Source organism: Tachysurus vachellii, chromosome 13 (genome assembly GCF_030014155.1).
Source record: "Tachysurus vachellii isolate PV-2020 chromosome 13, HZAU_Pvac_v1, whole genome shotgun sequence".
NCBI lineage: Eukaryota > Metazoa > Chordata > Actinopteri > Siluriformes > Bagridae > Tachysurus > Tachysurus vachellii.
The window spans coordinates 25,161,119-25,186,468 of NC_083472.1; the positions used below are offsets into that span (position 1 = coordinate 25,161,119).

Consider the following 25,350-nt stretch of genomic DNA (forward strand, 5'->3'; position numbering starts at 1 on the left):
AAAATTAGTTCAGTTTTAGTTTGCTTACAGCATGTTGTGGTTGTGGTTGTGGTTGTGGTTGTGGTTGTGGTTGTGGTAGCGGTAGCCTAGTGGTTAAGGCGTTGGGCTACTGATTGGAAGTTCATGAGATCAAATCCCAGGTCCACCAAAGTGCCACTGCTGGGCTCCTGAGCAAAGCCCTTAACACTCAGTTGTATCAATTGAAGAGAAAGTGTAAGTCACTCAGGATAAGAGAGTCTGCTAAATGCTGTAAATGTTGTCTACTGAATTTATCACATTTTATATTTTTTACATTTAGATTTGGGGGGACACGGTGGCATAGTGGGTAGCACGTTTGCCTCACACCTCCAGGGTCGGCGTTCGATTCCCGCCTCCGCCTTGTGTGTGTGGAGTTTGCATGTTCTCCCCGTGCCTCGGGGGTTTCCTCCCCCGGTCCAAAGACATGCATGGTAGGTTGATTGGCATCTCTGGAAAATTGTCCGTAGTGTGTGATTGCGTGAGTGAATGAGAGTGTGTGTGTGTGTGTGCCCTGCGATGGGTTGGCACTCTGTCCAGGGTGTATCCTGCCTTGATGCCCGATGACGCCTGAGATAGGCACAGGCTCCCCGTGACCCGAGGTAGTTAGGATAAGCGGTAGAAGATGAGTGAGTGAGTACATTTAGATTTGATCTCAGCTTCTCTCTAAATCTAAACTCTTTATATGTTTCTTTGTTTATAGTTAGATGAGTACACACACACACACACACACACACACACACACACACACACATATGTAACACAAACGTCACAATCTCATAAATATGTTTATCCAAAAATAATAATATGGTTTAAAATAAAATGTTAGCTACCAGTTTTCATTCATTAACACGGGAACAGTCTGGGAGGAGATGTTTGAATCACCAGTCTGTAGATGATCAAATCATTTAACCTGAACATTTCTTCATCCAGTTCATTAACATCTGTTGAGAAGGTTACACATGACCTTAGATCCTCATGGAATAATGTTTATGAAATCGTTCTGATAAAGCTTCAGTATCAGAAAATCAATCAGCCAACGAAACACAAAATATTGAGACAGAAGATTACACAATGTACCAGTTAAGGACGACAGCGCAATCTTTTATTTATTCATCTTCTACCTCTTATCTGAACTACCTCGGGTCACGGGGAGCCTGTGCCTATCTCAGGCGTCATCGGGCATCAAGGCAGGATACACCCTGGACGGAGTGCCAACCCATCACAGGGCACACACACACACACACACACACACACACACACACACTCATTCACTCACATTCACTCTTTTATTTACACAAACGATAAACATACAAATCAGAAGAAGAACAGAAATCAGAATACAGAAATAAAAGAGAGAAAAGTCACATTCTGGATCATTTTAATTCATGTTTATATTCAAAAAATATTAATCATATTTCACAAATCCTTAAATTTAATCTTATGTGATTAAATCACAATGATCAAGAATTTATACACTAAATATTTACTTCATCAGTTAACAGTAACAAACCACAAATTTCAGAATAAATGAAGAATTATTTAATTACACTAAAACATGAGAGAATTTTTAATTTTAAATATTTCAAGTTTTACTTTATAATAATAATTATTATTTATAGTAATATAATAATTACAATCAATTAAATAACAATCTTTTTAATATTTCTCTTGAAAACTAACAGATTTTTTTTTTTACATTTATTTATTTATTTATTTATTTATTTATTCATTTATTTATCTATTTATTTATTTATTTGTTTGTTTGTTTTTCATTTTTATTATTTTTTAAGATTCTTGGCATCTAGAACCCTTAACTTTTTGAGTTTCTCCCTGAGATCTGAGACTGAACCCTGAGTGTAGTGTTTGTTCTGGTTTATCCAGTCTGATGGGTTTAAAGTTAAATACTCTGAATGTCTGGGCTTCCATGGAGCTAATAATATGTGCCATGGTGACATGATTGCTGTGATTCTCTCATTATAGTGTGTTCGAGACCAAACACTCAACCACACCACTGATGTTCTTCACCTTCTGTATCTCTAACTCTACGGTTCGTGTGTGTTCCTGTTAGTTCTTCTGGTAGTGAATCTGAGAAACGTCCTAAATGATAGAACTCAACAGTCTCCGATCTTCTAAAAAAGACGTGTGTGTATTAAAATAAAATGTCAAATTAAATACACTAGTTTTTAGTGTTTGTGTTGTGTTGAATTTTTAAATCTTCAGTAGTCTAATTGATGCAAACATGAACTGAACTCGTGAACATGAAGACACGAGTTCAGGACATGAGAGATCGCTGTGAGAGGAAATCTGAGTGTGTGTTGATCGTTTGTCTCTGTACTCGTCTCTAGGAAACTCATAATGAAGCAGATAAACAGATTAAAGTCAACAGACACTGGTGAAGTTCTGAAGAAAGAAAGAAAGAAAGAAAGAAAGAAAGAAAGAAAGAAAGAAAGAAAGAAAGAAAGAAAGAAAGAAAGAAAGAAAGATCTTCGGAGGCTAAGTTCCTTAATCAGTGTGGCAGGGAGCTTCACCCTGCTGTTGTCATGAAGTGGTGAAGTTGGTCTGCAGCAATGTTAAGGTGGTTCTGTACATGTCAGAGTGACATCCACATGAATGAAGGAACCAAGGTTTCTGAGCAGAGCATCTACCATCTTGCCAGGAGTAATGACCAAAATGATGCTACCACCACCATGATCAGAGTGTGGCTGGTCTTCTCAAGGTAGTGTTGGCTTTCTGCCAAACCTAATGCTTTGTGACTAAAAGGCCAAATGTATACCTGTTATAGAAAAGGAATAAATTTAGTGTTTAATATTTCTTAGTTACTACAAATTTAACATTATTACATGTCTATATTCTTACAAATGTCATGTAGACACAGTTCATAGATAAAAGTCAAGTCAAGAAGTTTTTATTGTCATGACAACCATATATAACTGTTACAGTACACAGTGACATGAGACGACGTTTCTCCAGGATCAGGGAGCTACATAACACAAACACAGAGCTATAAGGACTTAGTAAGTTAGTCTTAGATACATAAAGTGTATCTGTGTGACCTGGTGTACACAGTGTAGGACAAGACAGACAAGACAGACAAGACAGTGTAGGACAAGACAAACAAGACAGACAAGACAGTGCAGGACAAAAGACAGTGCAGGACAAAAGACAGTGCAGGACAAAAGACAGTGCAGGACAAAAGACAGTGCAGACAAAAGACAGTGCAGGACAAAAGACAGTGCAGGACAAAAGACAGTGCAGACAAAAAGTTACAAGACAATACACAAAAGACAATAAACAGAAACAGCACCGACCGACCAGTGTAAATACTGTATGTTCAACAATATTGTGTGCAGTAATACTATAATGAATAGCCACGAATATCAAGTAAAATATCTCATAGGTTGTTATATTATAGATCAAATATGTATAAAATATAAACTGACAATAATTTTCACGGGGTCACGGTGTCTTAGTGGTTATCACGTTCTCCTCACACCTCCAGGGTCGGGGTTCGATTCCCACCTCCACCTTGTGTGTGTGGAGTTTGCATGTTCTCCCCGTGCCTCGGGGGTTTCCTCCGGGTACTCCGGTTTCCTCCCCGGTCCAAAGACATGCATGGTAGGTTGATTGGCATCTCTGGAAAATTGTCCGTAGTGTGTGATTGTGTGAGTGAATGAGAGTGTGTGTGTGTGCCCTGTGATGGGTTGGCACTCCGTCCAGGGTGTATCCTGCCTTGATGCCCGATGACGCCTGAGATAGGCACAGGCTCCCCGTGACCCGAGGTAGTTCGGATAAGTGGTAGAAGATGAATGAGTGAGTGAATGAATGAATACATTTCACTTCTATGTGACTCACATCCTCGTGTTGTAAAGAGATACGCAGAAAACATATAAGAACAAACATTAAAATATAAAGAAGATAAAGAAAAGAGTTCATTAGTTTACCATCATTACAGTTTGCAGCTGATTAAATTCAAATAAACACAAAATAAAGGTTTATATCCAGACTTAAAAACTTTAATCATCCCCAGTTTCTTTAAATTTCTGCTGTTATTCCTGTAGAGGCGCCACCTTGTGGTGGAAAACAGAACCATTTTTAATTTACTTGATAAAATTTTACATTTTATCATTTACATGATTTAACAGACTTTCTTATCCAGAGCGACTTACACGATCTCATTTATATACAACTGAGCAATTGGGGGGTTAAGGGCCTTGCTTAGGGGCCCAACAGTCACAGCCTGATGGATCTGAGATTGAACTCACAACCTTCTGATTGGTAGACAAACACATGCACATGTTCAAATTCATATGTTGTATTATATACGTAAAAATAAATGAATATCTAATAAAATATCGAATATTTATGTAAGATACACACTAAAGGTACAATATTTTTCTGTAATTCTGTAATATAAATATTAAGCCATTAAAATATTTTTGATGATATATTTAAATATTATATTATTTGAATTGAATATACAGTATTCAAATATTCTGAATTAAACAAATTTTACTTATAAGTGTAATGTATTTTATTTTGAATTCAATTTTAATATAATAAAATATTCTAAATGAACAAACACATATTAGGGCCGCATTTATAATTAAAATAAGAATTAAACAGATATTAAAATAATGTGGATAATGTGTGTAGGATAATGTGTGTGAAATCAGAGAGAACTCTTTCGGTCGCACTGCTGTGTTCAATTGGATTAGTTTCTGTCTCCCCCTGCTGGTCATGAGCGGTTATAACACTGCACAACAGAAAGCGATGACGTGTTTAATGTCCTTTACAAATTAATCTCTTACAGATAACGATATCATTTAAGGCTCATTTTATATTGCAGTAGATTCATTATTCACTGAAAATGACAATTATTATAACTTCACACAGTCTGTGTATGTTAGAGACATTCTGTTTTCACACTGAAGAGATTTAAAGATAACACACTGCCATTATCGTACATTAACACACACACACACACACACACACACACACACACACACACACACACACACACACTCACATACACCACTCCACACACAGACACACACACACTCACCCCCGCACACACACACTCACACACACACATGCACATGCACACACCCACACACATACACACTCACACCCAACACACACACACCCACACACATACACACACTCACAAACACACACACACTCACACACAGACACACACACACATACACACACACACACACACGCACACACCCACACACACACACTCACATACACCACCCCACACACAGACACACACACACACTCACCCCCGCACACACCCACATACCCCCACACACATACACACACTCACAAACACACACCCACTCACACACAGACACACACACACATACACACACACACACGCACACACCCACACACACACACTCACATACACCACCCCACACACAGACACACACACACTCACCCCCGCACACACCCACATACCCCCACACACATACACACACTCACAAACACACACCCACTCACACACAGACACACACACACACAGTACGTTTACACCGTCACTGTCAGGGATCATGACCCCTGATCAGCACATCATAAAAAATCTTCCGCCAAATCTAGAGGGAAATAACAGAAGAAAAACAGAGAGAATGACGGAGGAATAAATCAACTGCGACTCAGAAATGAGAGACTCTCAAGATTCAGTTTGTATTTAAATGAATTGAGTTTAATGTTGTGTTTATGTGTCTTTAAACTTCTGTAGTAAATAAACTGTAATATGTTTATCTCTAGTTTCCGTGTCTTTAATTTGACTTGAATTTTACAGGAAATAAACATTTAACATACATTCAGTGGATTTTAGACCAAGTAGAACGCTTTCAGTAGGAGAACCTTTTATTATCAAGAGAAAAGGGTCTTTGAATATTATGAGAGACTCAGATACCTGACCATCCTTTTGCTTTCTGACACAGATCGAGGTTTTTAACATGCGATGGAACTTTAACTACCAAAATATCCCTTGAAGGTTTTATGTAGAGCTCGAAACCTGAGTGTTTTCTGCATTGATTAATGAAGCCAAAGACTTTTTGTTATTTATTTAAAGAACCGACATGTAAAGGATCCTTTCTTCATAAGTCTCTAAAAAAAAAGGTTACGTTTAGGAGGAAAAGGAACCTTAGACGTTCTAACTAGAACCTTATGACTCCGTGAACCCCTGAATAATCTCTCTGAGATGATTTTGTCTTAAGAGAATCTAACAAAGATTAAGGTTAAACGTAAAGATCTTTAGAGATGTCTCTGTGTGAGCTGCAGAAGGTTCTGTGATGACGAGATTAAAGCAGCAGTAAAGAACTTTTATTTCTCGAGAGTGAAGGACAATACAGTGGTGTTGAGGAGCGTGTTGAGCGACATGGCGCTGGTTCTCATGCCTACTTCAGCTCTTCAGCTTGTTAACCCGGGCAGATGGATGTGATAGCAGGAGAAACGGAACGGAGAACCGCTGCTGTGTGTTTGTTTAGCAGCTGAACTCAATCCTGTACAGAAGTCCAGCAGTTGCGTAATTGAGCTCTTGCATTTTCTCTTCAGAGATCCAGATGATTTACTGAGGCAGGAGGTTGAGCAGACGCCATGTTTCCAGTGGCCTTTTACTTCAGCCTCCACAAAATCATTCCTGTTTCATTCTCTCCATTAATCACTTCATCTGGAAGCTGTGTGCCGTCCACATCCTCTGCTTCAGCATGAAATAAAAACAGAGCAGAAGATTATTTTTCATAAACAGCCACAGCAGTAAGCGTACATCGTGTTCCGTTACACCGCCCTGAGCGGCCGCCGTGTCGTCAGTGAGGTTCATCTCCACTCGCAGTTTGATTTTGTGTAATTATGACCATATTTCTGTCTCTGTTCTGATCCTGTGACTTCAGCAGCTTTAACAACGTGACAACTAAAACCACTTCAACTATAAAATTAAAAAATTATTACATGACACACAAAAAAAAAACACACACACACACACACAAAAGAATTCATGATCAGAAAGATGGAATTTGTGGAATTTTCTAATGTTTTATGCTGAATTTGACACATTTATTATATCATAAACAAAACTTAAGAACATCTGCAGAACCCTTAAGAACCTTGTGGCTTACTAATGAAGCTGCTTGGTAGAACATTAACCAGTGATAAATACACAGGGTTCTTTTTTTTCATGGAAAGTCCTTTTAAGAAGCTAAGAACCCCAATCTATCGATTACACAATTTAATGGACAATAGCTGAGATAAGTAGCTAGAACATTAGCAATCTGAAATGAAGTAGAGAGGTTCTTTACAAGCTTAAGGTTCTAAAAAGTGCTCCAGATATCAAAAGAGCTGTTTGTGTCCTCGAAGAAGTTTCAGTCTGAATGTTTCGTTGTTGTAAATGTTCTGAAGAAAGATGTTTTTTTTTAAAGGAAAACTCATTGAACTTAGAAACTCAGTGAAGAACCCATGAAAGTTCTGTTTATTATGAAGTAAAAGATAACAATAAATAAAAAGGTTCCGTCTCTCCTTCGGCTCTCCTGATGACTGTGTGAAGGTTTTATGTTGAATCTGACAGACTGAGCTTTTTTACTGTCTGAAGATTCCAGGAAGAGTTCTTCATTAAACCATCAGCTATTCAAGGAACCCTTAAGGAACCCTGTGTACAATGTGGCTCACCCTGAGATCTAGCTAGGTTATTGAAGTTGTCTGTGTTTTTAACTCACTGGTTCTGAGGTTTCTGAAATGTTTGCCTTGATCATAAAGGTGAGAGAAACTTCTAGAGCTGATCTGAGTTACTCTGCGGCTCTGTACACTGTGTTAAAGGTAAAATTAGCTCCATATCCTTCTCCTTTGTAATCACAGAAATACGTCCGGTTATTTCTAGTTCATGAGGCCGGGTTCTTCCTGTCACTCACAGGTGTAAATGTGTGCATTTGGCAACCCGACGCAGCCGCGGTCCTCTGCAGTGCAGCTCGTCTTTCGCTGCAGTTGTCCAGTGGAGCTTTAGATGACTTTAACCCGACTGATCTCTGAGTCAGGTCAGCCAAAGTGCACAGTGCCATACAGGCCATGCTGCTCACACACACACACACACACACACACACACACATGCTCACACACACTCATCACTCACATACACACACACACTCACACACACACACACACACACTCTCTCCCACACACACACCCACACACACACCCACACACACCCACACACACACAAACACACACACACACACATCAAATAAAACCACTTCAACTATAAAATTAAAAAAAATTACATGACACAAAAAGAAACACAAAAGAATTCATGATCAGAAATTTCATAATCAGGGTCACTGGGTTACAGACTCAAGATACCATGAGAACACTTTGTTTTTATATACATACATAAATCTATATATTCTACACATTTTTTATGTATTTTTTTAATTTAATTTTTAATCTTTTATTTTGTACACTTCTTTTTAAATACATTTTTACGTCATTATTTCAGTTTATTTGCATTTTCCTCATCATATTTAAACACTCATTTTGAATAGATTTTAATCCATATAAGTAGTTCTGGATATTTTACTTCACCGAATTTAAATGATATTCGTACACCATCAGTTCTACACAACTGCACTTTTTACCTACTGAGATAAAGTACGCCATCACACCACACAATGAAACGTGTTTTTGTCTAGAAAAAGTAGTTCATTTATACTTCCTTGATATTTTTGTTGTCTTTCTACACCTCAGATTCATTCTAATTAGTTTACACTTCATGAAGTATTTAGTGTTCATACGCCATCATGACTACATTACAACCACAAGTGTTTCATCTCAAAAAGTAGTTCCATCTCTGAACGGACCAATTCCACCTGAATCAAAAATTCTATTCAAAAAACTAAACTTTGCATTTCTTTTTTTTTATATATATATATATAGAAACTTTGGAATTTTTCTTCCACTATAAGGGAGTAAACCTACTTTCCAAAAGTTTTCCTCACTACAGTTAAACACATCACAGCCATCTGTAGAAAACTCATGTGATTCAGACATGATACATAGACTTGAGGTTGAAAAAAGTTCCAGTATTTTATTTCTTCTCACTTCGATACCACCGTATTTGATCTGCATTATTTGGAACAGACGGAAGTACGAGGCATTTTCCAGCTATGTATGCAAACGCACATTCAAAATAAATCACAGCTCCAACTGTGTGTGATAACATGTAAAGTGTGACCTCAAATGTCCAGCAGAACATCACACATACAAGAGACTGATTCATTTCCTTACTCTGGGTCCAGTTGGGACGTGAGCAGAACCCTCATGTGTGCTGCGGTTCCAGAGACTGGACGTGAGTTTAGAATAAATGAAATATTGTAGAATTGTTATGAACTCAGTCGGGCCTGTGGGAGAACACGCTCAGCTCTGTCAGGCTGCTCTGGACTCAAGGTGCTTATTGATGCTATCTTTGAACCTCCAAAATCTCTCACACACCCACACACACCCACACACACACACACACACACTCTCACACTACACACACACACGACTGATCCCACATGGCTGATAATGCTCAGGCTGCATGGAAACTTCTAATCGATTTTGGAGTGAAAACATCCAAGATGTTTCTTTTTAATATAAGTCGAGACGGCAGGAAGTGTGCGAGTCACGCGAGCTTGACTCATTCACACACTCTCAGACTTCACACACTATGTCCAGAGCTCCAACAGCCACTGACCTCACACTCCACTCATCAAAGGCGTCTCTCTCTCTCTTTCTCTTTCCTCTCTCTCAATTTTTCTCAATCTTTGTTTCTTTCACTTTCTTTCACTGACACACACACAAGTGTACACATAAGCAAGCTTGTACATGCTGGTGTGTAGATAAACACACTGACATACAGTAATGACAGGCTTGATAAGGTTAAGGGTTTACAAATACACACGCCATGCTCTGACTTGTGTAATTAGGGGGATATTCAAACACACACACACACACACCAGTTATGTGTTATAGACACAGAGGTGCATTTCAGCACATACATGTGCACAGCTACATACACATTTTACACACAGACATTTCACACGTAGCTTCAGGCAAAAACCAACACCCACTCAATCAATCAATCAACCTGCACACACACAAACACACACACGCAACACAAACAAACGCAACACACACACGCAATGTAGTATGGACTTTTCAGATGGCTCATATGCTCTCTTCCAAATCTGTTAGAACCATCTCCGTGTACACACACACACACACACACACACACACAGACACACACTTGTTATTTACATTGCTGAGAGAAATATCTAACATTGTGTATTGTGTATTCGGTATCACATCTTTTAATTTGGCAACAATTCACTAAACATCAAGAAACATCAGCACACAGAATTGTTTTTGCTGCAAATTACATTGATGACAAAAATCTCAAAATACACAAGTTTCCTGGATGAAACATTTAATATCTCGATAGATAATATCAGGTTAAAACAATAATTATTTAATTATTGTGATGTTGATGTTAAAAATCAGAATCAATGACTTTATTTGTTTTTGTGTTATAATCATGACAGCGTTGCATTATAACTTCTGTTTGTTTTACATTAACGTTTTAATAAAAGTAAATAAAAAACAGCTGATAAATTGCATGACTAATGGTGTCATTACTATATTACACTGATCTAATGGTGTAGATCGAATCCTGTAGTTTGACATACTGCACTCTCAGGCAGTGATGTTGCTCTATAATATATCACAGTATGGATATAATGTTGTTTTATCACCCAGTGCTGATCGCTATCACTTCTGTAAAACATGTATAGACCTGCTAGTGTACATACACACATAAATCCTGTAGTGTTAACATAAATGTGTATGTGTACATCAGCGTGTTAATAGGTTTCTATAAACACTTCTATTCTGTGCGAGTGTTTCTGAAAGAGGGAGTAGCTTCACATCAGGTGATGAGTCTAACCCTGAGAATGCAGGAGGTCACGTCACCCCTTGATCCTCGACGCTAAACTGCAGCGCTGTTGAAAAGGCCAGTGTTGCTTCCTTACATGCAAATTCAGATGAGTTTAGACCTTCTAAACACCAGGAAACACCAAGCGAATGGCTGAACACATTCACATCTCACTAACATAATAACACAAGGTCCATCAGAAGCTTCAGTTCTTTCAGAGCTTTTTACTGTCCATTTAGACTATAAGTAATTATATCATGCATCTTGATGAAGCATGGTTAGCATAAACACCGGCTCTGTGCCTCTTTATTTAAACAGTGTCTCATTGCTAAAGTCCCCAAATGTCTATTTTTATAGTACTGTTGATCCTGGCTTTATTAATCTGTATATAAATATCCTTCAGGCTTCTAAATACTAACATGGCGACATTAAGAGCTGGAGCTGAAGCAGGAGTTATATAACGTTCATATGTTTGATCCATTTACAGAGACATTTCTGAGAAAAACAGTCATTTGTTTTTAGTAATATTCGATTCCTTCAGCTCAATTTTAGAGAATAAATCTGTATAGAAATCATTTTGCTGAATTGAGTTAGAATTTCCTGTCTCGTGTTAGGACATTAAATCAAGACAGCAAAGTCTCACAGTAACTTCTTATCATTTTATCATGATTATGTTATGATTCTCTCTTAGAAACAGCTGATGAAACATTCTTATTATGATGGATTTGTCTAAAATATAATATTGGAACTTCATACAGTGTGTAAAAGCAAAATGGTGTCTATGTAGGCAAACACTTACTGAATGCTCGTGTGTTTTTATTCTTGAGCATCAGCAAGACAGTAACTGAACATCACAGTGATAATTAAGTGATTATCTAAACACGCCTGATCTCTGCTAACGATAACTTTTACCTTTTATTTTATTTTTATTTTTTTTTGAATCATCACAAAGAGATAAATCTCAAACCATCTCTATACCTCTGTTCACTAGATTACTACTGTTTAGGGAGCATTCGTGATAGAATTGTAATTTGGTGTCAGAAGCCTCTCTCTCTCTCTCTCTCTCTCTCTCTCTCTCTCTCTGTGTGTGTGTCTCTCTCTCTCTCTCTCTCTCTCTCTCTCTTTCTCTGTGTCTCTCTCTCTGTCTCTCTCTCTCCTGTTTCTCTCTCTCTCTCTCTCTCTCTCTCTCTCTCTGTCTCTCTCTCTGTCTGTCTGTCTGTCTGTCTCTCTCTCTCTCTCTCTCTCTCTCTCTCTCTCTCTCTCTCTCTGTGTCTCTCTCTCTGTCTCTCTCTCTCTCTTTCTCTGTCTGTCTCTCTCTCTCTCTTTCTTTCTCTCTGTCTGTCTGTCTGTCTGTCTGTCTCTCTCTCTCTCTCTCTCTCTCTCTCTCTCTCTCTCTCTCTCTCTCTCTCTCTCTCTCTCTCTCCCTCTGTGTGTGTGTGTGTGTTCATGTTGTTTAGTGATGGGTGATGTCTCAGTGTTTATTGAGTTGTGTATTGGTCTCCAGACAGCAGGCTGGATGCTTCAGTATCAGTTAGATCTCTTCACTGAGCACATTAGCGAGGAAACACATTTCACACTGATGAATTGGCTATTACATGTAATTTATTGTGAGTCCCCTGGCACTGTCAGGACTCTGCTTTAGGACTTCAGGAGTTCTCTTCCTCTGTTTGAGCACAAATGTCTTTTTTGTTGATGTTAAAAATGTTAAAATCAGATGTGTATTTCAACATTGTGCTTGTTTTTGTGCTTCTTTATTTCCCAGGGAAGTTTAATCAGTTTTATCTGCTAGTGTCTTCTTGCTGTGATTTCTAAAACACACACACACACACACACACACACACACACACACACACACACACAGACACACACACAGTCTCATTGCCCTGGGAGGTCTGTGTGTGATTTCTGTTTGCCCAGTCTTGGGATAATTATATTTTCAGAGCGGTATGAAGGTGCATTCATCACTGTGGGGCTAATGATGGGTTTGTGAACTTCACAAACACAAACACACACACTGTCTAGACTAAAGCAACAATAGAGAAATGATTCAGGGGTTAAAATGGGGCTGAAACAAACCGGCCTACAATTAATAATAATAATAATAATAATAATAATAATAATAATAATAATAATAATAACAACACAAACTGTATTAATATTTAATATCAGAATATAAAACGGTTTATATAAATGTGTAAAAAGTTTGTATCGTTAATTATAAATGCTGTGAATACTGTAGTGAGTGTCACGTATTGATTTTACATTTACTTATTATTATTTATTATTTATTCTAATTTATTTTATTTTGCACAGTTTCTCTCCACTCGTGACTCGTTAAGGGTCAAAGTTGTTCCGTCGCTTGTAAGTTTTTTATTACGACTTCATCCGAAATTCGTTAATTTGTGCTACAAATTCGTTACTTGCTCGAGATGGTAAAGACTTTAATCTCCATGTTTTACTAATGTTAGCCTGATCATCTCATTACTTTATGCGCGCGCACGCCGGGGCTCGTTGGCACAGCGTTTAGGGAGCATTTAGTGTTTGTGTATTTCCTTTATATTGATTCCATTTTACACACACCCATATATATGTGTGTGTGTGTGTGTGTGTGTGTGTGTGTGTGTGTGTGTGTGTGTGTGTGTGTGTGTGTGTAAAAAATGGAATTATCAATTATCAATAATAATAATAATAATAATAATAATAATAATAATAACAACACAGATCATTTCACGCTGCAAACTTACTTAAGGTCATATCAGGGTCCAGAACAAAACCCTTCCTAATTAGTGTGTGTTCTTGTTATTTGTCTCCTGAACGAACAAACTGCTCTAACATGTATATTGAACCGGGCCGCTAATCAGGTCTGGACGTCTGACACACTTCATGTTGTGTATTTGGTAATAAAGTGTGTATTCTCTCTCTCTCTCTCTCTCTTTCTCTCTCTCTCTCTCTCTCTCTCTCTCTCTCTCTCTGTCTCTCTCTCTCTCTCTCTCTCTCTCTCTCTCTCTCACACACACACACACACACACACACACACACACACACACAGTACAGCATTGTGACATTGTGACAAATCGTCCTACACACAAACTCCTGACCAGACAGCGTATTTACTTCCATTAAATAAAACACAATAGTTTATTATTTTTGGGTTGTTGCAAAAAGAAAAAAAATCCGTACCAAATAGTAGTACTATACACAGAGCAAAAAACAATTTCATTCATTTTTATCCCCGCAGAAACATTTTTGGGTTTTTATTTTCTACTCTAAATCTATATTCACAACAGACATTTAATAATAAATTTATATGGCAGGTTCGACTGGAGCCGCTCAGTATGTACATTCCCCTTAAACTGCAAGCAAGACATATTCATCACATGCGGTGTTAAAGTGATTGTTTTCTTTTAGTTTTTTAAACCAAAGGCCCTGAAGCCTCTTACAAACCTGGAAGTGATATTCAGACATATATTTACACATGAAGTCCAGTCATTTAAAGTCCAGTAGGCGAAAGAGAAATCAAATCGAGCTTATCTGGGTTTGTTAGTTGTTCTTTTTCGTGATAAATGCTACACACCCGTCGCTGAAAACTCTGAAACGTCCAACTTTATTTGTTGTTGATTTGTTCAAAACAAACTCCATCTGGACGACGAGCAGGTGGACGATAGCGAGCCTCGGTGCTTTAATTCGTTCTTCTCTGTAGTGCCAGGTTTCATTTAGGAAGAAAATAAAATTAAAAGTTAAAGATGAAGTCCAGGGATTTCCGAGATGTTCAGTCCTTAATTCTCCGTGCGCTTTTATTTATTTTAATATTTATTTATCTGTGACGGGAAAATAAAACGAAAACATGTTCTGTTTTTTCCTGGGATTTCTTTAGTTCTTAACTTTTTTTGCGCTATTTTGATTTTTCTGTGCGTCTACACGGGTCTGTCCACGGCGTACTGACACGCGCTGAGGTTCGTGGCGGCGTTCTGGACTCCCGCGTAGCCGAAGCTCGAGTGCTGCTTGGCTTTGAGTCTCAGACTCGCCAGACTGGAGTTACACGTGTCCCGGTAGACGTAGGGCGGAGTCGGCGGGGCGTACGGACACGCGGCGGGCGAGTTGAGTGACGCGTTGCCGAGGTTGTTCAGGTTGTTGAGGCCGTTAAGACCGGACGTGGCCATTCCAGAGCTCATGCTCATGCTCATGGAGGAGATGGAGCTCGGCGCAGGCGGAGGCGGAGGAGGCGGCGGAGGCGCCGCGGAGAACATCGCCTGGGACGACAGCGGGCTGATGGAGTTCATCGAGTTGAAGAATGGGAAGCTTTTGGCCGAGAGAGAAGCCGGAGCGAGCCCTTTAGCCGCTGCCGCCCAGTTATTGTACGTGTAGCTCGGATACACGTCGTCATACGGCTGCACCAAGCCGTTAAACTGCGCGCCGAAGCCGTTCTTGCAGAGTTCAGCCTGCTGGTTACGTTCGCGCTTCCGCCATTTAGCGCGACGGTTCTTAAACCAAACCTGAAATAAACCAAATAATAACAGATTAATAATAATAATAATAATAATAATAATAATAATAATAATAATAATAGTTACTGTTATTGCTATTATTATTATTATAGATTTGTATTAACATAATGATCATGTAATGTATTTATTCAGCACATTCCAAGAAGAACACAGTTATTAACACAGTGAATAACAACAACAATAACTGGATATTAAATTTCTTATAACATAAATAAAGGCATTGAACTATAGTTTCTTGTCGCGAATCTTGTACCATCAAGAACAGATGTTTTTTTACCTTTAATGTGCGTGTATAGTTTTAATTAGCTTAAAGGGTCTCAACATCAGTTATGTACTTTAAATTAATTAGAAGGTATAAACATATTTAATAAGGATGTTGAGATGGCAGCAACTAGGAAAAGTGCAATTTGGGGTTTTATTGCCGAGTGAGTATTTATCACTTTATTTATTTACTTTAACACGTTTAATTACAATCATTACTTTCGTGTTTTCGGCTACATTATAGTGCTTATTATTAACAGGCCGTGGCACTTCATTTCAGATTTGTTTTGGGGTAAATAAAGTTTAAAGGTTTATTTGTTTATTTCCTGTACAGATGTGGGAGTGGAAACGCGGCGGCATCCAGGAGAGCTGATTGCACCAATTAGCAATAATTATTTAACAAACAAAACAGAGAAACAAAATAATTACACCCTTTTGTTATCACACGCTCGTGTGAATTTAGACTGATATTCAGATGGTGGTCGTTCACAAGTCCGCCAGATTGCTTAGGTTACTTTTTTAAGTTAAAACATCACATCGTTTAATTGTTGGTGTCAGATTTATAGTCTCACTCATCTCTCTGTCTGCTCTTTAACCGAACTGCTCTTTATCAGTGTCTCATTTCATCCAAATCCCAATACACGTCCAGCTTTAGCTGTCAGTGTGTATTCCTCCTCCTCCCTAACGCCCGATGTGTATTCCACCTCCAAAACCCAGCGTGTGTGTATTCCACTCTAAACCATAGCGCGTGTGTCAGTGTGTTGCCTCTCCACACACACTCTGACCCTAAACACACAACAAGGAAATGGCAATCACAAAAAAAACACAAAGCTTTACACCTCTTTCACACCAGGTATATGTTACTCTATTAGTGTGTGTGTGTGTGTGTGTGTGTGTGTGTTGGCTGTATTGGCTGTAAAGCTTTTCCCGGCCTTAATTAGCTCAACACAAAACACATTTAGACTTATTGACCTTAATTCAGTTCAAACATATCACATTTGACCTTTATTTCAAGGCATAAAATATCAGACTTGATCCAGATCCCTGTTTAAGAATTTTAATGCGATTGAATGAAAAAAGAAAAAAAAATAAGATCTGACTAGTTAAGAAAAATAAACATTTCATGATTTATCATATGCGTGTTCCAGGATATATTTTTGTGACGCTTTATTAATTAAGTACAATAATAAGCGTCAAACTTTAATGTAGAGCATCGCTAATTTACATGTTCACTCACAATTATCTTTATGAACGTTAATGTTCTTCTGTTTAAAAAAAAAATTCATATCGTCATAGAAAAACTTTTTTCCCTAAAATTCCATAAAGATTCTGAATTTGCGCCGTGCCTCAGAGATCCAGTCTGGGTCCATTCAGTTCACACAAATGAGCTAACGACTGGACTGATAAAATTATTCACCTAATACCTCCTCCCCTCTCTCTCGCTTTGGATGAAATTTTTTTTTTAAATAAAATCACCTTAATTCAGAATAAAAGTGGAAACAAGCAGCTCTAAGACGTAGACGGACGCTGGCTATAAGAACTAGTAGCGACATGATTTATTCAATAAAATAAAGGTTTCTTCAGTTTATTTATTAACAAATATTAGTATGTGTGTGTGTGTGTGTGTGTGTGTGTGTGTCTGTGTGTGTTATATATTTTATAACATTTTTCTTTAAACTCAAGAACAGTAAAGCAGCGAGCGCTAATATATTTATAATGAACGCATATTTGCGTTTTTATTTTAATTATTGTATAAATGATATATTATCATACCCGGACTCGCGCCTCCGTGAGATTGGTCCAGACGGCGATCTCCTCGCGCGTGCTCATGTCCGGGTAACGGTTCCGCTGGAATGTGGCCTCGAGCTCCTGCAGCTGCTGACTGGTGAAGTGCGTCCTCTGCCGCCGCTGCCGCTTTTTCTTCGACGGATCATCAGAAGAATCTTCGTTTTTACTCTGAACTTTCTCTTTTTCTACAGAAGCAAAATATAAAAGAAAGAAAGAAAGAAAGAAAAAAAGAAAGAAAGAAAGAAAGAATAATTATTCATTTTAAAAATGTCCCGATCAGGCTGCAGGTTTTGCAGTGAGAACAAACATTCACGGTCAGTTACGCGTCTCATCAACCGTGTAAGAGGTTTGGTTTTAATAAACAAATAAATAAATGGCTTTCCAATTCACACTGCGCTTTATACACACACACAAACATGCACACACACGCACACACACGGTGAAATCCAATTTTCACAAAAATTACACACATCACTGCAGCTCCACAAACCAAGAAGAAGAGCTTTTATTTTCCGATTTTGTCTCAGGAGAGTCGATTCGTTTAAAGAGCCTCCAGAGAGCCTCTTCCTAAAGGAACCAAATACCCAAAAGGTTTCTAAGTCGGACTCTGAGCTGAGAAATACTTAAAAATATAATGATATAATACGTGTTTCGTAATAAGAAAATTCAACTTATTTAAATTCAAAATTCACACGTGATAATGTAACTTTATTTCTCTAAATTTCTCATTTTCACTAAAGATCTCTCTCTCTCTCTCTCTCTCTCTCTCTCTCTCTCTCTCTCTCTCTCTCTCTCTCATACACGCGCACACACGTTGTCAGCACAGACACAAACACTTTAGCGCACATAGATAAACGTAAATAAACACAAACAAGCTGAATACAATGTGGTTTACATTTTATATCGATTAACAACTCCACTTTAGTATAAAATGTCTTAGTAAAAAAAAGCTCACGCGCAGGTCTTTACAGAAGGACAGAAGAAGTTCATTCAGAATTTCAACTTAATTTATACTTTTTTGAGGCTAATTATAATAACGATTATTAAAATGATTGTTCACACTGTTGTTTTAGCGCATCACAATTTACAAAATGAAATATACAGCCGGCTGATTCCGAAGTGTTCCATCAACACTAAGAGCTAATTCAACACTTTACGTGTTAATTCCTTAACCTAGGTGTTGAGATCGAAATGAAGACCCCCCTCTCTCTCTCTCTCTCTCTCTTCTCGAATCTGGTCGTACCTGCAACCTCAGGACTGTGTGTGTCTGTGTTTCCTTCCACTCCGTGTTTGGAGGCCATGTGGAGAGCCGTGATCAGTTTGGAACCTCCTGAGATGTGATGATGGTGATGATGGTGATGGTGATGATTTAAACTCAACGGATCCTTCATCGAGTTCATCGAGGGTTAATCAATAAAATAAAAAAACATGCAAGTCGCGTTTTCGGTTTAAAGGATTGAAGAGAAAAACTCCGGAACTCAAAAAGAGGAATAAAAGACACACTACGACGTGTGCGTGTGTGTTCGTCCGCTTAGCAGATCCTTCCTCACTCAGATCAGACCTTCTTCTTCTTCTAAAAAAAAAATTAAAATATTTTCCAGCTCAACCCGAAGGTTTACCCTGAGCAGTGTGTGTGTTTGTGTGTGTGTGTGTGTGTGTGTGTGTGTGTATCGCAGCAGTAAATGAGCGCAGACTGACAGAGACAGGCAGCAGATATTAGATCCACACACACACTTTCTCTCACACACATATTTCTCAAACTGCCATCTCTCTCTTCCAGCCCTCTTTCAGCTGTTCTTCTGCTCTTTTGCCAGTCCAAATCTCTCTCTCTCTCTCTCTCTCTCTCTCTCTCTCTCTCTCTCTCTCTCTCTCTCTCTCTCTCTCTCTCTCTTTCTCTGTTTCTCTCTCTCTCTCCCTGACGTCACGTAAGCTCCTCCCACCGTTTTTGACAGGTCATCAAAGTCCACATGATTGCGTCGGCAGCCAATGAGAGGTGTGTTTGTGTGTGTGTGTGTGTGTGTGTGTGTGTGTGTGTGTGTGTGTGTGTTTGTGTGTGTGTTCGCATGAAGATTTTAGAGGCCACATTGATGTTCCCACAAAACACAGGAAGCCACTTTATAGCAACCAACTTAAAAAAGAAAAAGGAAATAAATCTCAGGATCTTGACGTCAATAATCACATAATCCCTACGTGAAATTTACATTTACGCGGTTTTTAGACACTGTGTTATTTCACATATTTTTCAAATGCGATTCATTTATTGTAGAAGAAAAAGAAGAAGCACCTATGTCCTGTTCTGAGAGATAACAAGATGCATTATGGGTATTTTGCACACTTTATTCAACATCCTTTCATTTCTTTAGTAGATGATCTCTGCGCTTTTGGAGTTGTTAAATGTCCTCCAACACGTGTACTGCTTCGTGTAGAGGACTGGAGTATGAACTATTACTGTGTTATAACTGAATGTTATAACATACAGGCTGTGCCAGAACACACAGCCACATTCAGACAGGTTGACGAGACAAAACGACGAGAAATAGTCAGTTCAGTGCTGTAGGTGTTAATTCTTTGCTTTCACTCTTGAGTTCTGTCTAGAACCTGTGGCCTCGGGGCTGTCTGGGTTTCTGCGCTCCGTGTTTGGAAGCCAAATTCCCTAAATTCTCAGTTTTTAAAACTACACAAGTTCAGGATCCTAAACTTCTGTTTAAAGACGAAACCTATTTTACTTTATTATTTCAATTTGTTTCTATTCTGCAGTTCATTACTCACTTAAGACTAATACTCGTGTGGTTCTCTCTCTCTCTCTCTCTCTCTCTCTCTCTCTCTCTCTCTCTCTCTCTCTCTCTCTCTCTCTCACACACACACACACACACACACACCTTGCGCAGTCATGTTTCTAAGATGTCCCAGAATTATTAGTCGATTAGTCACCGAACAAGCTTCAGTGTTCTTGTTAGGAATAGCAGCTCCTAGAAATGTGCATGATGGAAATTATCATGATTTATATCTGAAATTATAGTTATAGTGGTGGTGATGATGATGATGTTGATGATGATGATGATGATGATGATGATGATGATGATGATGATGTTATGATATCCGCATTTTTAAATCTGTTTTTTTATTAATTATTATTAATTTGAGCTCAATGCTTCATTATAAACAGACTCCTGGTGGTCTGGCAGTTCGCTAAAACTCGACAAGGAGATAAATATGTCCACAACCACAGGTGAACTGTAGGCTAATGTTTTCTTACTTTAATAAAAAAATGTTTAAAGTCTTCTTTTTTATTTGAACAATTCATGTTAATCACGGATCTGTGGCTTAATTAAAGTCTTTTAAATCAAATTAAATTAGAGTTATACATTATAGCGATTAGTAGATGAAAGAAGAAGAAGAGGAGGAGGAAGAAGAAAGTACTAAAGATTATCTAGTCACCAAATCAAGCCTTTTTAAATTCTAAAGGACATTTAAATCCCTTTAATTCACTCATTCGGTAGTTGTTTTATGTATTTTTTTCTCCCTTCACTCAATAATGAAAGATCGTTCGATTTCTAAAAATGTCTATTACATACCCTTTATTTGCCCTCCAAAAAAACCGTCTGATTTACATTCACACTCCTCCTGAGTTCTCTATTTATTCTTTATTTAATCTGCGAATACATAAAATGTGCTGAACAAATACAACTGAATTCATTTATATTTGAATCGATTTTTAAATCGATTTTTATTCCAGTGTTGGTGTGGAGTTATTCATACAAAATCAACAGAAAAGTAGCAGGAATTTTCCAGAAATGTGATTCATTATTCATTATAATTAATATTGTTTCACTGCTAACTGTAAAGTAAACAAACGGACAAATATTAAATTTACTATTTAACATTTATAAAAAAATTTATATAATTAATGTAAAATTAATTACACCAATAATCTCTGACACTACAACACCACCACCACCTACTACTAGTAGTAGTAGTAATAATAATAATAATAATAATAATAATAATAATAATAATAATAATAATAGCCAGGAGCGTGAGCATTTTCGCAAACACTGATGCAGTTTAAATTTGCAGTTTTTTCCTGTCGTCTTTTTTGCCTGGTCGGTACCGGATTATTTCGCCATATTCAGGATTTGAGGATGCTGTGGATTTACATACGCGCTAATTACCGATTCAGTCAATATTGAGCGCGAGGACAGAGGCTTTTCCGCAGGATTACCGAGCACAGCACATTCCACCATTACTCTATTGCCCTTCAGCATGCAGGATTTCAGTGCACATTTAGTTTTTGCCCCCTGTGGACTGCATATATTAGAGAAAGAGCGAGGGAGAGAGAGAGAGAGAGAGAGAGAGAGAGAGAGAGAGAGAGAGAGAGAGAGAGAGAGAGAGAGAGTAATCAAGTCGTTCTCCTCCATCACTCCCGTCCTTTTCATGTTTTGTCTTTTTATTACTTTTTACCCTTCCATTTATTAGCTTTTTTCTACGTATTTATTTTACTATTTTAAATTGTATTTCTTTAGTCACGTCATTGCTACATTTCTATGTATTACTTAAAAGACTGTATTATATATAAAATTATCATCTAATACAAGTCTACAAGTTTACGCCCAATCATCCCGCACTGTTTATTCCGCACTATTTATTTGTTTTTGCTTTCTTTTTTGTTCTTTTTTATGTTCTTTTTTATTATTATATTTTTTTTATATATATTTATTGTCCTACAGATCTCTAGTCCACTGCTATCCGTCTCTACATAGTTTACTGTAATGTAAGTCGCTTTTACCTCCAAATATCCTGACCTTACCTATTTAAATAACAGAACAATCCCAAACATCGCATGGAAAGATGTGAAATTAATGAATATTTTTTAATTTTAGTTTTCATTTAGTAAAATTTTGTTTCGGAAATGTGTTCATCTTGTGCTCAAGAGCGAAACAAACAGACAGAAGCAACTTTTTAAATAAAAAAATCACGAATCAACAAGTCAACAAAACAACAGTTCCACTCAGAAATCTGTTTTAAAAACTCTACACACACACACACACACACACACACACACACACACACCCGTGAGCCGAGAGCAAGTGTAGTGATAAAAAAAAACAGAAACAAAAAGAAAAAAATAACCCGCGCGTTTTCTTCATTTTCTACTACACTTCCTGCTCAGACCACCAGGGGTCCATCTGACACAATAAACCACCCTATACACATTCACACACACCATCACACACACAAACACACACACGATGACACGGAACAGTGTATAATAAAATCTCTGATTCAAGATTTGAGGGAGAATAAGTGAAGAAAGAAAGAAAGAAAGAAAGAAAGAAAGAAAGAAAGAAAGAAAGAAAGAAAGAAAGAAATATTGTGTGTAAGATAATTAAATAATGAAATAATTACGATAAAAAAGATCATCAACAGATCCACAGGAAACTACTGAGGCGATGTTGAATTCACACAAAAGAATCTACAGCAAGCAGCATAAACCAAGAGACGATTAAATCAATCAGTCAATCAATCAATCAATCATTAAAACGGCTTAGTAGACAATAAGAGGCAGAAAAAGTTACAATAAAGTGACATTTATTTCTAGTAATATAAAAGCAACCTGCTGAGGCGGTGATATTCAAACACAAAGAGTTTCTATCTAAAACCCAAATGTAACAAATAAACAGAGATGAAATGGAAGGCATTATATAACACCAAACCTTTTTATATATCTTTTATTTGTTATTCCTTCTTAGTAAATAAAAAGCATTCACACACAAAGAAGAGTGTATAGAAAAATCATAAAATCAAGTTGAAAAGATGATAAATAAGTGAACAAAATAAATATAATTAGAAATATTTTTTTCCATGGCCGAAATTAAAAGGGGAAAAATATAATGCAATTATTTTTAAAAAATCATAGACAAACAATACTGTTGTAGAAAGAAAGAAAGAAAGAAAGAAAGAAAGAAAGAAAGAAAGAAAGAAAGAAAGAAATGAAATAATAATGTGGAAGGAAGTTTCCTTTCAACAGCCGACAAGTGAATTAATAATAATTCAAACAATAATTATTGAATTAAGGATTACCTCCAGAGATGTGTGAGTATAAACAAAAACCCCAAACAAACAAACAAATGAATGAATGAATAAATTGACGGATTTACTCACCCAGTTGCACACACGTTGACACAAGTTTTCTGCAGTGAGAATCCATTTAGTTTATTGTTCAATATCTGTAAAAAAAAACAGAAGAGTTGTTAGGGCATAGTATAACAATAACAACAACAACAAAATAAATAAATAATAACAATAACAATAATAATAATAATAATAATAATAAGAATCATCATCATCATCATCATCATCATCACTGGATGGAGTATTTGGCTCTGAAGCCGGAAGTGCGTCAGGTCCCTCTTCATTTGTTTTGAAATCCCTCCGAGACCGCGCTAATTAAGGTGGGGTGTGTGCGCGCGTGTTTGTGCACATGTGCATGCATGCATGAATACCTGGGTGCGAGTGTGTGTATGTGTGTGTGTGTGGTGTGTGTCAGGGTGCAGGAAGTCGGTGGAGTGATTGGGCGGTAAAATCAGCGGGATTAGTGTGTGATTGAGATGTCTGTCGGTCGGATATTACTAAATTCATTATGTCTGTGTGTGTGTGTGTGTGTGTGTGCGTGTGTGTGTGTAATAACACACAGATGGCCTTTATTAGTGCGGCGCTGCTCTGTTTGATTATGATAATCGACACCGCGAAATCTGCCCGCTGTTAACACACACACGTCCTTTGTGTATGTGTGATGTGTGATGTGTGTGTATGTGTGTGTGTGTGTGTGTGTGTGTGATCAGATTACTGATCAATAATCCCAAAAATGACACATTATTATTATTATTATTATTATTATTATTATTATTATTATTATTATTATTATTATTATTATTATTATTCATAGTAGTAATATGAAATTGGGTGATGAATTGGTGTTTTTAATTCTATTGCTGATGATTTGTCTTGTATTTTGAATCTCCGTGAAAATGTTGATGAATTATTGACTTGCAATATAAATAACTGGAATATAATATAACTAATATGAAGAATTAATTTTATTTATTTATTTATTTATTTATTTATTTATTTATTTATATTTTTAGTTCACTCGGTGAAACATCCTTTCGTCGTTATTTATTTATACTTATAATTAATGTTCAACCTGTAGTTATTTGTGAGATCTGTATTCATACCAAGTGCTCGATTATTCTATTTAAATAAATAAATAAATAAAACATTTTTTTAAGTTTTTAAACGATTTTAACATTTATCAATTGTTTCCTAATTGGAAAATTAGAATGATAATTTAATTATACAAATGAACAGTTTAATCTGTTCAAACCACGTGAATAATTTCTTAAGCTTGTTTAGTTTATTATGATTTAAACAATCAAAAAATATTCTTGCCGTGCTGTTTAATTTACTTTAAAACATTGAAAGTGGATGCTCTCTCTGTAATCTGTACTATGTGATTATAAATTGACTTATACTTTGTCAAGTTTAATTATTTAATTATATTTTTTATTTCTAATTTTTTTTCTTCTCTTTTTCTTCTCTTTTTTTCTAATTTCTTTTTGTTCTCAAAACATTTTGAAATGTGAAAGTATGTATTTATATACCAATGTGTAACTCTCTCTCTCTCTCTCTCTCTCTCTCTCTCTCTCTCTCTCTCTCTCTCTCTCTCTGTGTGTGTTAATATGTGTATTAATGTTATCAGCATTAACATCAGCTTTATCTTTGATATTGTTAGTTAAGAAATCAAAACTTTAATTT

General features: G+C 37.1%; 1 protein-coding gene across 2 annotated transcripts in view; it reads right to left on the bottom strand.

The window, feature by feature from the left end:
• Positions 1–14,143: 14,143 nt before the first annotated feature.
• Positions 14,144–25,350, bottom strand: part of pitx2 (paired-like homeodomain 2) — an 11,901-nt gene continuing 694 nt past the window's right edge. The window contains exons 2-4 of one of the 2 annotated variants that reach the window (XM_060885025.1): positions 23,698–23,762; positions 17,521–17,720; positions 14,144–15,474 (exon numbers count right to left, since the gene is read on the bottom strand). In XM_060885025.1, the coding sequence (XP_060741008.1) occupies positions 14,896–15,474; positions 17,521–17,720; positions 23,698–23,743 (825 nt within the window). In that variant the 5' untranslated portion in view covers positions 23,744–23,762 and the 3' untranslated portion in view covers positions 14,144–14,895. Of the gene's footprint in view, positions 15,475–17,520; positions 17,721–18,778; positions 19,339–23,697; positions 23,763–25,350 lie in introns of those variants that run through there. The other variant, XM_060885024.1, reaches the window with a different exon arrangement.